This window comes from Cucumis sativus, chromosome 6 (genome assembly GCF_000004075.3).
Source record: "Cucumis sativus cultivar 9930 chromosome 6, Cucumber_9930_V3, whole genome shotgun sequence".
NCBI lineage: Eukaryota > Viridiplantae > Streptophyta > Magnoliopsida > Cucurbitales > Cucurbitaceae > Cucumis > Cucumis sativus.
This window is the reverse complement of record NC_026660.2, coordinates 10,886,461-10,900,492: the sequence shown is the minus strand read 5'-3', so window position 1 is coordinate 10,900,492 and position 14,032 is coordinate 10,886,461. Positions and strand designations below refer to the sequence as shown.

The following is a 14,032-nucleotide window of genomic DNA, read 5'->3' as shown; positions in this document are numbered from 1 at the left end:
TTAGGTAAAGTTGGATTTATGGCTCCGATTTAAATTCATGATAAAAAGGAGGTCATATATGCAAGTTAATTTAACTTGAATTTTGAAATTGAGAATATTTATATATATATATATGTATATATTTTTAAAAATGTTGAAATTTTTAAATATTTTAAATATCTCAATAAAAGTTAAACTTGAGATTTATCCAAAAAAAAAAATAAAAAATAAAATAAGATAATTGGATTATCTTTTCATATATATATATTTTTTAAAAAATCATTCCTATTCCTTTTAGGAATTGGATTTTTTTTTTTAAAAAAATAATTAAATATCATTCCTAATCCTTTTAGGAATTGGATTTGTTGGGCTTATAAATAGACTCATACCCTACTCACTTATACCTCATCCAACGCTTATTCCTCATCAAATCGGCAGAAAGGTATAGAAAACTTTTCTTCTCCCTTTCTCTTTTTTTTTTTTTTCTCTCTTTTTTTTTTTTTGTGTGTGTGTGTTTTTTTTTTTTTTGTTTTTTTTTTTTTTTGTTTTTTTTTTTTTTTTTTTTTTTTTTTTTTGTTTTTTTTTTTTTTTTTTTTTGCAGGAATGACTTTGTCGAGCTTCTTCTAGGGACGATCGGGCTTCTGCCGTCAGATCTATCGCCCTAGTAGGAGAGATCGACTCTGTCATCGTCGGGCTTCGATCTTCGTTTGCAGAAATGACTTTGTTGAGCTTCTTCTAGGGACGATCGGCTTTTGCCGTCAGATCTATCGCCCTAGTTGGAGAGATCGACTCTGTCATCGTCGGCTTCAATCTTCGTTTGCAGAAATGACTTTGTTGAGCTTCTTCTAGGGACGATCGGGCTTTTGCCGTCAGATCTATCGCCCTAGTAGGAGAGATCGACTCTGTCATCGTCGGGCTTCGATCTTCGTTTGCAGAAATGACTTTGTTGAGCTTCTTCTAGGGACGATCGGGCTTTTGCCGTCAGATCTATCGCCCTAGTTGGAGAGATCGACTCTGTCATCGTCGGGCTTCAATCTTCGTTTGCAGAAATGACTTTGTTGAGCTTCTTCTAGGGACGATCGGGCTTTTGCCGTCAGATCTATCGCCCTAGTAGGAGAGATCGACTCTGTCATCGTCGGGCTTCAATCTTCGTTTGCATAAATGACTTTGTTGAGCTTCTTCTAGGGACGATCGGGCTTTTGCCGTCAGATCTATCGCCCTAGTAGGAGAGATCGACTCTGTCATCGTCGGGCTTCGATCTTCGTTATCACCAATTGAGCTTCTTCGTTTTTTTTTTTTTTTCTTCTTCTTCTTATTCTTCTTTCTTTTTGTTTTTCTTCTTTTGCTTCTTTCTTTTTTGTTTTCTTCTTCTTCTTCTTTCTTTTGTTTTTTTTTTCTTTTTCTTCTTTCTTTTTGCTTTTTTTTTTTTTTTTTTTTCCTTCTTTCTTCTTCATCATTTTCTTCTTTCTTCTTCTTGCTTCTCCCTTTTTTTTTCTTTCTTTCTTGGTTGTGGTACTAGGGAGAAGATGAAGATGAATCATCTAGCTTGCGACACCTTAGAGCTGATGAAAATGAATTCCATCGGCCGGGTTGTGACACCTGTTAGATGATAAAGATGAATACTCTCAGCTACGACATATAGGAGAAGATGAAGATGAATCCTCTCGGCTATGACATATGGGAGGAGATGAAGATGAATTCTCTTCAGTTGCAGCACTTGGAAGAAGATGAAGATGAATCCTCTCAGCTATGACATATGAGAGAAGATGAAGATGAATCCTCTCGGCTATGACATATGAAAGGAGATGAATCCTCTCGACTATGACATATGGGAGGAGATGAAGATGAATCCTATTCAATTGCAGCACCTGGGAGAAGATGAAGATAAATCCTCTCGGCTATGACATATGGGAGAAGATGAAGATGAATCCTCTCGGCTATGACATATGAGAGAAGATGAATCATTTTCGATTGCAGCACCTGGGAGAAGATGAAGATGAATCTTCTCAGCTATGACATATAAGAGAAGATGAAGATGAATCATCTTTGATTGTAGCACCTAGAAGAAGATGAAGGTGAATCCTTCCGGCTACGACATATGAAAGAAGATGAAGATGAATTCTCTTTGGTTGCAACTCCTAAAAGAAGATGAAAATGAATCTTCTTTGGTTGCGACACCTGAAAGAAGATGAAGGTGAATCTTCTCGGTTGCGACTCTTAGGAGAAGATGAAGATGAATCTTCTCAGTTGCAATTCCAATGAGAAGATGAAGATGAATCCTCTCGGTTGTAGCACCTAGAAGAAGATGAAGGTGAATCCTTCCGGCTACGTCATATGAAAGAAGATGAAGATGAATCCTCTTTGGTTGCAGCACCTGGAAGAAGATAAAGATGAATCTTCTTTGGTTGCGACACCTGAAAGAAGATGAAGGTGAATCTTCTCAGTTGCAATTCTTAGGAGAAGATGAAGATGAATCCTCTCGGTTGTTACACCTGAGAGAAGATGAAAATGAATCTTCTTGATTGCGACTCCTAGGTGAAGATGAAGATGAATCATCTCGGTTGTAACACATGGAGGAAGACAAAGATGAATCCTCTCACTTGCGACACCTTAGAGCAGATGAAGATGAATCATCTTCGATTGCAAAACTTAGAAGAAGATGAAGATGAATCCTCTTCGGTTGCAATAAGCTGAAGATGAAGCAGAGGTTAAAGCTTTAGCATTGCATGCATCTTCTTCAAGAGGCAGAAACGATGTTACACTGTCGTTTTCATCTTGGAGAGGCGAAGGCAGAGCTACCCGATCGTCGTCCTATCAAAGTTGTACCATCGTTATCCTCTCAAAGAGCTGGAGCTACAGCATCGATGAAGCCTTCAAACTTGAATATAAGGAATCATCAATGAAACTTTTATGCTTGAATTTGAGGGATCATTAATGATGCCTTTGAGCTTGATTTTAAGATTCTTTTTTTTTTCTTTTTACATGCACTCAACTTGTACATAGTCTTTGCACGGAGTTTGTACATCTTCAATTTATTTCATCTCATTGTTACTAAAGATGAACATCTTGAATTTAGGGATTTGCCCCCAATTTGTTATGATTCCTTAGTAGAGATGAACACCCTTTGAAGAAAAGAATTAACTCACGACGTAGTTCAAGGTTTTTTTTTTTTTTATAATGGTGGACTGAACTTAAAGTTTTCTTTAAGTTGCCTACGTACCCTTTATAATGTAGGGATCAAGTCATAACGTAGTTCAACTTTTTTTTTTGCTGGACTGGGCTTAAGGTTTTCCTTAAGCTGCCTACGTACCCTTTATAACATAGGGATCAAGTCATAACGTAGTTCAATTTTTTTTTTGCTGGACTGGCTTAAGGTTTTCCTTAAGCTGCCTACGTACCCTTTATAACATAGGGATCAAGTCATAACGTAGTTCAATTTTTTTTTTTTTTTTTTTTTTTTACCTAACAAAATTAAGCATAAAATTTCTTAAGAAATTTACCATTGATTGGGCCAATTCGTAGTCCGTCTTGATCAACGATCTTGTATGCGCCATTTGTATAAACTTCTTTAACAATGTAAGGTCCATCCCATTTAGGTGTGAACTTATTTCCTGTATGCCTTGTTGTGATGATCGGTCTCCTTACGGCAAGTACTAGATCACCGACTTGAAAGGAGCGAGGTTTAACGTGTTTATCAAAAGCTTTGGACATTCTCGCTTGATAACATTCCAATGCTTGCTGAGCCTCTAATCGCTTTTCGTCAAGTGCTTCTAATTCTTGAAGACGTAACTTCACTTTATCTTCGGTAGTCAATCCCTCTTGTACTGCCATTCTTAGTGACGGAATTTCCCTTTCGAGAGGACAGCCTCCACACCGTAAACAAGCGAATATGGTGTAACCCCTGTAGGGGTGCGATGAGTCGTCCGATAAGCCCATAATGCCTCGCCGATCTTTTCTTGCCAATCCCTCTTTGACTTGGAGACAATTTTCTTTAAAAGATTGCACAATGTTTTGTTGAATGCTTCTGCTAGTCCATTCGCAGCTGCGTTGTACATGGATGACTTATATTGCTTGAATTTGAATTTTTCACATAACTTGTCCATCATACTATTGGAGAATTGCTTTCCATTATCCGTCACGATTCGATGTGAAATACCGTATCGATAGATGATGGTGTTCGAATAAAGTCTGCCACGTTCTCCTTCTTGGCTTCTCTCAATGAAATGGCCTCAGCCCACCTTGAAAATAGTCCGTGCTGCTAGGATATAAGGAATGTCCTGCTGATGATTTTGTGTAATGGGCCAACCAGATCGAGTCCCCAAGCCTCAAAAGGCCAAGAAGCCACAGTTGGATGAAGAGGTTCTGGAGGTTGGTGTATGAAGTTTGCATGGTATTGACAAGGCTCACACTTCTTCACATAGTCTATTGAATCTTGGATCATCTTAGGCCAGTAGTAGCCCATTCTTCTTAGCTGGAATTGAAGCTTTGGTCCCGATTGATGTGCTCCACAAACACCTGCATGTACTTCCTTTAGAGCTTTTACCGAATCTTCCTTTCCGAGACATCGAAGGAAGAGCCCTTCAAGAGAACGGCGATATAAAGTTCCCTTGTAATAAATGAAGTGTGCTGCCCTTCTTCGTATCTCAATTTTATGACGAGAATCCTTTGGAAGCTTTCCATGTTCAAGATACTCTATGATGGGTTGACGCCAATCTTCTTCATCAATCAAATAGGATGTTGCCATGTTCACTTCCTGACATTCAGGCCTAACTGGGGGTATAATCCATCGTTGACAAAGTGGTATGTTCAGAGTTACATCATCTGGCATGGTCAAGGCCGTGGCTAAATTTGCCAATGCATCCGCTCTCTTATTTTCTACTCTAGGGACATGTTCTAACATCACATTATCAAACTTTTCCATCAATTGTCGAGCATAAGCAAAATATGGCTTCAAGTCTTCATGTTTCACGTCATATTGAAGCGAGAGTTGATTGATTATCAATTTTGAATCACCATAGACCTCTATGAATGACACTCCGATTTCTAATGCTATTTGAAGGCCAATTATCAAAGCCTGATATTCAGCCACATTGTTTGAACACAATTCGGAAAGTGCAAAGCTATAAGGCAACATATGCTTCTCAGGAGAAATGAGGACAATGCCTGCCCCCGCACCACTTCTTCGAGCTGCACCATCGAAGTACATAGTCCAAGGTTCCATAACTTCTGTGAAGAAAACCTCATCGTCTGGTAGGTCATCACATAACTTCCAATCCGAAGGAATTGGGTGGTCTGCTAAAAAGTCTGCTAGCGCTTGTCCTTTTATCGCCTTTTGGGGAATATAGACAATGTCATATTGTTGGAGTAGAACCGCCCATTTGGCTAAGCGTCCAGCGATGATTGGCCTGGATAGAACATACTTTATAGGGTCTGCTTTTGCCACTAGATGAACCGTGAAGGCCTGCATATAATGCCTCAACTTATCAATGGCAAAGAAAAGTGCAAGACACATCTTTTCGATAGGAGAATAGTTAACTTCAGCCCCAATTAATGTTCTGCTTAGATAGTAGAGAGAACGCTCCTTTCCCTTTACCTCTTCTTGTGCCAGTAATGCTCCTAAGGACCTTTCTTGTGCAGCAATGTACAATATTAGTGGTTTGTCAGGTACTGGAGCTCCCAGCACTGGGGGAGTAAGCAAGTATTTCTTTATGCTATCAAAAGCGTTCTGACAAGCTTCATCCCACACAAAATTTTCTCCTTTTCTCATCAACTTTTGAAAAGGTTGACACCGACCGGCCAAGTTAGAGATGAACCTTCGGATGTAAGCCAGTCGTCCTTGGAGACTTCTTAGGTCATGCAAACTTTTAGGTCTTGACATCTTCTGAATGGCATCAATCTTGGACTGGTCTATTTCGATCCCTCGATGCCTTACAATGAAGCCAAGAAATTTTCCTGAAGTTACACCAAACGCACACTTGAGAGGGTTCATCCTTAGCTGATATTTTCGCAAGCGATCAAACACGACTTTTAGATCCTTCAAATGGTCTTGTCGTCTCTTTGTTTTGACTACAAGATCATCAACATAACATTCAACATACCTGTGCAACATATCATCAAACACTTTCTGCATGGCACGTTGATAAGTAGCGCCGGCATTTTTCAATCCAAAGGGCATCACCTTGTAACAGTATATTCCCTTTGGAGTTCTGAAAGCTGTCATTTCTTCATCTGAGAGGGCCATCCGTATTTGATTATATCCAGACGACCCATCCATAAACGACAACGCCTCGTGTCCAGTAGTTGCATCAACCATGATTTCGGTGATGGGCAAGGGAAAATCATCTTTAGGGCATGCATTATTCAGATCGCGAAAGTCTACACAAACGCGAAGTTGTCCATTTTTTTTTCTAACAGGGACAATGTTTGCTATCCACGTTGGATATTTGACCTCGCGAATGAATCCTGCTTCGATCAACTTGTTGACTTCCACCTCGATTTGAGGGATAAGCTCCGGTCGAAAACGTCGTTGTGCTTGTTTAATCGGTCGATATCCAGGTTTAATTGCAAGATGATGGACTGCTACTTTTGGGTCAAGTCCTGGCATCTCCTTGTACGACCACGCAAAGATGTCCCTGTATTCGGTGAGCAAACTCATATATTTATCCACCTCTTCGTTAGAGAGGGACGCACTAATGAAAGTCGGACGTGGTTCCTCTATTGTACCAAGGTTCACCTCTTTTAGCTCGTCTACAGTAGATTGGCCACCATCCTCTAAACTTTGTGGGGCATTTTCTGCGTCTTCTTCATGAGTTCCAGTCTCTGATTCCTCAATAATGGTGATGTGATGACATGAAGTTTCACATTCCCCTTGTTCCGACCCTTCTTTTTCAGGATTCGTTAGTATAACATCATGTCTTTTTACCTTTAACGAACCTTGACTTGTATTGAGAGTAACAAAAGTTTTTCTTTTCATGCGAGAAGGAACGTTGCTATGAATTTCTCCATTTTCCTTTGTCTCGCAAGGAAACTTCTTACTACGATAATTATCGACATCTGTATGCTTAATTCGACGCCAAACTTTCACACGAGACATTGGTTCCTTCTTCTTTGTATCTATGTTGGAATCAATGTTGTCGTGTGATCCTTTATCCCCGAGATGATTAAAAATCGGAGCACGGGTGCTTGTACATTTTTCTTTTTAGACACACCTAGCCTTTCAAAGGCTGATGGTCTTGTAGTTGTCAAGGCATGGCATGTGCTTTCTTCCTTTATGGGAGTCGTAGTTAGCCTTCGAAAGACCGAATGTCTCTCAAGGTTTGGTACTGACTGGAGCCTTTCTCTTTCTGCCTCTGTCATGCTTAGCCTTTCAAATACTACGGGACGTGCAACAGATGGTCTAATTCGATCAAATACTGAGATTCTCTGATTATCACCTTCTTTTACGTCAGTATTGTCATCCTCCTCTATAGTTATATGATTGATGTCAACCACTTTTTCCTTCCCCTTTTTAGTTATACGGATCGGTTCTGGCGACTTGTATCCGAGTCCTTTTCTCGACACGGGTATAGAATGTCCTTCCCGTAGAAGCTTCTTTTGAGTTGAGGAGAGCTCAGGTCGGTCATGAATTTCCAAGCTTTTAAACTCGGTGTGAGCTGTGAAGTCATAACCTGCTTTCGCCATCAATTTGTAAGCCTTGGGGTCGAATCCGTCTTTCGTTCGCCTTTGGGGCAAGTTTGCTTCCACCAGATCTACCTTTACCTCTGCTTCGCTATCTTAGTTAGTGGTGTAGTGAAGCTTTCTTTTATGATTTCGATGTCCCAACTTTCAAACCTTTTGGAGACTCCATGAATGGTGATTCGCCTTTCTTGCGCCTTGACAGAGGGACATAACGCAAAACTGGTGTGTTTGCAGCATTTTCATCTTCAAGATCATACCCTTTGTGCTGCGAGTGTATGTTCACCCTTTCCAGAGTTAAAGGTTCTCGCACTTTCATGTGGTTCTGTGGTTGCGAGTGATTTCAGTTGTGAATTATCTTCTCCTTTTGTAAGAGGGGTTTCTGCAGGCAAAACTTCTAAAATATTATTATTCTTTGAATAAAACTTTGCATCTGCGAAGTGAGACTCAGCTTCTGAGAATGGATTAGAGTCGGCTTCAACCTTCTTTACACCGTCCTGATAAAATTTGAAGCACTGATGCAGTGTTGAAGTTACTACTCCGTTTCCATGAATCCAAGGACGCCCTAGTAACAACTTGTAAGTAGTCCTTGAGTCTATGACATGAAACAATGCACTGGCCTTTAGGTCGCCAATTATGAGTTCTAACCGTATCATGCCTATTGCTCTTTGGCTACCTTGGTTAAAACCTTGAATTACTAGCTTGCTATTTGAGAGCTCGTCCATCAAGATGCCTAATTGCCACATAGTCGACTTTGGCATTATGTTGACAGCTGAGCCATTATCAATGAGGATTCGATCGACTCTCTGTTCTCGAACGTATCCAGAAACATACAAAGGTCTATTATGAAGTTTAGATCCCAACAACAAATCCTCATCTGAGAAGTCTATAGACATACAATAAGAACCACTCTCATATGTCATAGTCGGAGTACTCGAACTTGATGCTCTTGAATTTAGCAATGCATCAATAAGGATGGTTTTGGTCTCTTGAGGAAGTGATAATAGATCCTCTACATTAAACCTTGAAAGGTCTTTTGATACTCCCTCTCCTTCTAGTGATCTTGGAGGGATTATTTCTTCCTCCGTTGTGTTGATAGCATGACACGCAACGACTTCTGGGTCTTCATCCTGATGATCACAAAGGAAGCTTTTTGGAAGGAAGTCTGCCAAGGTCACTAAGCGTTGAGGTCGAGAGAAATTCATGTCTTCATTATGTACGAGCTTAAGCTTATGAGTCTTCTTCTTTTTCTTATTCTTTTGAGTCTTATTTCCTCTTCTATAGTTTTGGTAAGAGCGAGACTCTCTTTGGGTCGGGATCGACTGTCTTTTCTTTCGGTGGGTCACCACTATCCACCCTTCATCGTCTTCTTCGATTGGTCTTTTCTCTCCTTGAGGATCCTCGTATGAGATTTCCTGAAAGAATTGGACAACTATAGGCTCAAAGGTCCCGAACTGGACCAAGCTTTTCCTTTGCTCAAAAATCAATCTCGACGAAGAAGCCTCAGACATTATCGTCACTTCAGCGTGGTTTGTTTGAGCTACTTCCTCCAAATCTAGCTCAATCCTTTTCTCACGAGCCAACCTTAGAATTAGCTCCTTCAGCACGAAGCATTTCTCTACTGGATGACTGATGACCCGATGATACTTGCAGTAATTGGGATCATCTACCTTTCCTGCTTGCTCAGGTCGTTTACATTCTGGCAGCTGGATCAGCTGCTTCTCTAGTAGTTGCTCTAGCATGTCAGCGATATCTGAATCAGGAAATGGGTAAACTTTTTCCTGCCTTTCTTTTAAAGTCAGACGTCGCCTTTCGCTTCCATCATCCTTCTTTTCAACCCTCGCTTCCTTTCCTTTGGAGAATTTCAGCGGGGTTGTGTTTACGACCATAGATTCTTTCGCGGTGCTTTTCACTATCTTTTCAGCACCTTTCATCTCTTTCTTATCTTTCTTTACTTCAGGAACAAGAAAATCTTTAGTTCCTCTACTGGCGATGCTCAACTCCATATCATGAGCTCGAGTTGCCAGTTCTTCAAATGTGCGGGGCTTTATTCCCTGCAAAATGTAGAGGAGTCCCCAGTGCATGCCTTGGGTGCACATTTCTACAGCCGACAGTTCGGTGAGCCGATCTTTACAGTCAAGACTTAGAGCTCTCCATCTATTGATGTAGTCGATGACTGGTTCTCCCTTTCTTTGTTTCGTATTTGTAAGCTCCATCATGCTTACAGTACGCCTGGTGCTGTAGAAGCGATTGAGAAACTCCTTTTCTAGTTGTTCCCAACTCTCAATGCTTTCTGGCTCCAGATCAGTATACCATTCAAAAGCATTTCCTTTCAAGCTTCGAACAAATTGTCTGACTAGTTGATCTCCTCTTGATCCTGCATTCTCACATGTTTCGACGAAGTGAGCAACGTGCTGTTTTGGATTGCCCTTTCCGTCAAACTGCTGGAATTTTGGAGGCTGATATCCAAGCGGCATTCTCAAGTTGTCGATTCTTTTGGTGTATGGTTTAGAGTACATGAAAGAAGTCTGAGATGGGCCTCCATATTGTGCTCTGTGATGGAGTTTGTGATCATATCTTGTAATTGTTGAACCGAGAGAGAAGCCACAGAAGTTGATTGTTGTTGTGGCTGATTTTCTTGTACCACGTTCTTCCCTTTGTCATCAACTTTAACGACAGGAGTTTGACTCGATTCAGCAGTTTCACGAGTCTGCATCTGCTCCTTTAAAGCTGCAATTTCGTGGTCTCGTTCATCAACAACCTTCATCAGGAGATTAATTTTTCTCTCCATCTCCGCCATGGCAGTCTCGACTGCTACATCAGCCATCATGACGGACATCACATCTGGGTGTGCTTCTTTCAGTGACCTGCTAGAGGCAGAATCATAATCATTATATAGAGGATTTTCCTTGATGACAATTCCAGCTTTAGGAGATTCCATCAATTGCTTCAGGATGCTCTGCGCGATGGCGGAACCTTGGTCTTGCCCTTGGATGATCCCCTTGGAACGACTACGGGTGATAGGTCCCGTGTAGGTGTCGCTTGCAGCTGAAGATTTGGATGCAGCTTTCTTTGATGCCATTGATTTGCTTGTAGATGTAGATGATGAGAGAGAGATGAGAGGTAGAGATGGTCCCACTGGGCGTGCCAATTTGTTCGCACGAGATTTCCGGAGAAATTTAATTCGTGGACTTGAACTTGGGTTGATGTTGTATTTTTGTTGATTTGATGCGATGCGGTTCAATCTCTAGAATTTGATCCTCTGATTCTCTCTCAACTGTATGTCTACGCTTGATTTGGGGAAGCGGAGCACGTGATGTTCTTGAAGTTTGTTGAACGTCTACGCTTGATTTGGAGAAGCGGAGCACGTGATGTTCTTGAAGTTTGTTGAACGTCTACGCTTGATTTGGAGAAGCGGAGCACGTGATTTTCTTCAAGTTGGTTGAATGCTTACGCTTGATTTGGAGGAAGCGGAGCACGTGATGTTCTTGAAGTTTGTTGAACGTCTACGCTTGATTTGGAGAAGCGGAGCACGTGATGTTCTTGAAGTTTGTTGAACGTCTACGCTTGATTTGGAGAAGCGGAGCACGTGATGTTCTTGAAGTTTGTTGAACGTCTACGCTTGATTTGGAGAAGCGGAGCACGTGATTTTCTTCAAGTTGGTTGAATGCTTACGCTTGATTTGAGGAAGCAGAGCACGTGATGTTCTTGAAGCTTGTTGAACGTCTACGCTTGATTTGGAGAAGCGGAGCACGTGATGTTCTTCAAGTTGGTTGAATGCTTACGCTTGATTTGAGGAAGCGGAGCACGTGATGTTCTTGAAGTTGGAGTCTTGGGAGAAAGTTTGTATCTTCAAAACAGCTTCAATCTTCGAGGGTGGTCAACTTCAGAAGTTAGGGAGTCTTCTAGCTTTTGGAAGAATTCTCTTCTAGCTTTTGGAAGAATTCTCTCTGGATCTTCTAGAGTCAAAATTTTCCAACCTCTACAAATGAGAAGAATTCCTCTATTTATAGAGTTTACTGGTGGGCTTTATGGGTTTGAATCTGGTTGGTCCATGGACCAGACCCATGGGCTCAACCATATGGACTTAGGTTATATTTAGTCTTTGGGCTCAATTAAGCTTTTTTTTTTTTGGCTTAATTGAACTTAGTCCAAGTAAATAATATTTAATTGAACTAAAATGATTAACTTAATCCAACGATTAATATGAAAACATGTGGCATTCTTAGAATGACCAATTTATTTATTTTAACTCTTTAATTTGGAGCATGTGTCAATTTTAATTAGTCCCAAATTTAATTATTTGTATTTTTCATCATTAACTTAATAAATGATGTGGCAACTTGTGATTGGTCTCAAAATTTCTTATTCAACAAGCATGAACGTCACAAGACAACACAACCCTTCATTTCTTATTCACTTTAACCTCAATAGTAATTATGAGTCAAAGGCTTCAAACATTATTATAGATATACATATTCCAATGGTTCTTAATTAGGTCGGTGACAATAAATACATAATTTAAATGAGGGCTAAATTAAAGTATTCATTAGATTCTCTACTCCCTAACTCCAAAAAGAAGAATGATTATAACAATTTTTTCTCTTTTAGAAAAAATAAAATAAAAGAAAGAAAGATTCTTTTAACAAAAAGCTCAATCATTTCATCAATATTATTATTCAAGAACCTTATAATGTAATAAACCCTAATTTTCAAACTAGCCACCCTAAATATTCCTCTTTTCTTTATATATTTGTGCGCTAAATTCATCCACTAATATTTAATCTTATATTTATTTCCTTTTAATTTGATACTATTAATTAACTAAAAATATTATATATTTTTTATAAATTAAAAATATAGCCAAATCTATTCATTAATGATATATTTTATTATATATTGATTTATGTCGATAAACACTAAGAATCTAAAAAAAGAAAATTTATTTATTTTTAATCTCATGCGTATTTGATTCTTGAGTTTTTAAAATAGTCATTTTTAATCTCGACATTTATAAAAATGAACTCATACTCTCGAATTCCAATATATGTCTTTTTAGTTTTCGAGTTTTTAACCCTAAGTTTATAGAAGGTTTCTCAAATAAATTTATACTTTTATTTTATTTTAAATAATTATATAATATTTAAATTAGAAGTATAACTTATAAAAGTAATGTTTTTATCACTAAAACTACTTTTTTCTAATTTTAAATATATATATCATATAATATTTATTTAAAAAATAAAAATAAAACTACTTTTTTCTAATTTTAAATATATATATCATATAATATTTATTTAAAAAATAAAAATAAAAATAAAAATACTTTAAAGACCCTATAAACTTACTTTTTAAAACACAAAAACGAAAAGGTACATTTTCAAAACTTGAGAAGCAAATGGGTCTATTTTTATAAATGACTTATGTACTAAAAAATCTATTTTTAAAATTCATAGACAAGAAACACATATTCATCAATATTTTGAAACTAAAACCGTAGTTTTTCTAAAAAGAATTACATAATGTTATATCTAGTAATACTTTATGCATAATTGTTGTATTTGCATGTGTGTAATCATATATTTAACTAAGTTTGAAAAATACTATTGAATGACCTATTCGTGAACTAATTAAACATATAACTTAATTATAATCGTTAAAGAATGGACTATATTTGTATATTTTTGTCTCTACTAAATTAGATGTATATTAATAAGATCAAAGTGTAGATATATAGACTCAACACTGTACTAATGTTTGAATTTCTTACATAATTTGTCATGAGACTAAGAAAAAGCAGGCTAGTGATCAAACCATGAATGACATTTGAATAACATGTAAGATTCGAATAACACTTGAATTTGATTATATGTTGTTATTGGGATTTGATATATCAAACATTATTGTTTAAGTTTCTTTCCTTTTTTTCTGTTTACAACTGAAAGAGAAGAATGACAATGAACGTCAAAATTACAGACCAAGAAAAGAAGGAAGAAACTGATAGCTATCATAATCAGAATCATATCAACAAGTTTTAAATTTAAGACAGAAACCATTAATAGATAATGATTGATTTAATTTGGTGATGTTTATAATATCTTTCCTCAGCAGCTTCCGTTGTTTTGCTGTCGGTTTCTAATTCGTCCACGTTGTCTTACGTTTTTATTTTCACTCTCTAATTACTTTTTCAAAATTTTACAACTTTCTAAAACTTTTAATTTTTTGGGTTTAAACAATTTTTAAATGTTAAAAAAAAAATTAACTTGTAAATTGTAAAATTTGCACCATTGTTTTTTAGTACAAAATAAATTCACTCTCTTTGTTATTCTAACCAATATTAAAAATTCATTTATCATAAAAAAAAAAACTTTTGCATTGG

The 14,032-nt window shown here is 38.0% G+C and overlaps 1 protein-coding gene across 1 annotated transcript; it reads right to left on the bottom strand.

Annotated features, from left to right (window-relative positions):
• Positions 1–4,237: 4,237 nt before the first annotated feature.
• LOC116401672 lies at positions 4,238–10,130 on the bottom strand. Its single transcript, XM_031886530.1, has 5 exons — positions 9,000–10,130; positions 8,085–8,783; positions 7,810–7,978; positions 7,307–7,751; positions 4,238–7,160 (listed from the first exon to the last, which is right to left on the bottom strand). Exons 1-5 carry the CDS (start codon positions 10,128–10,130, stop codon positions 4,238–4,240), a joined length of 5,367 nt encoding a protein of 1,788 aa, XP_031742390.1.
• Between the last annotated feature and the right edge of the window lie 3,902 nt (positions 10,131–14,032).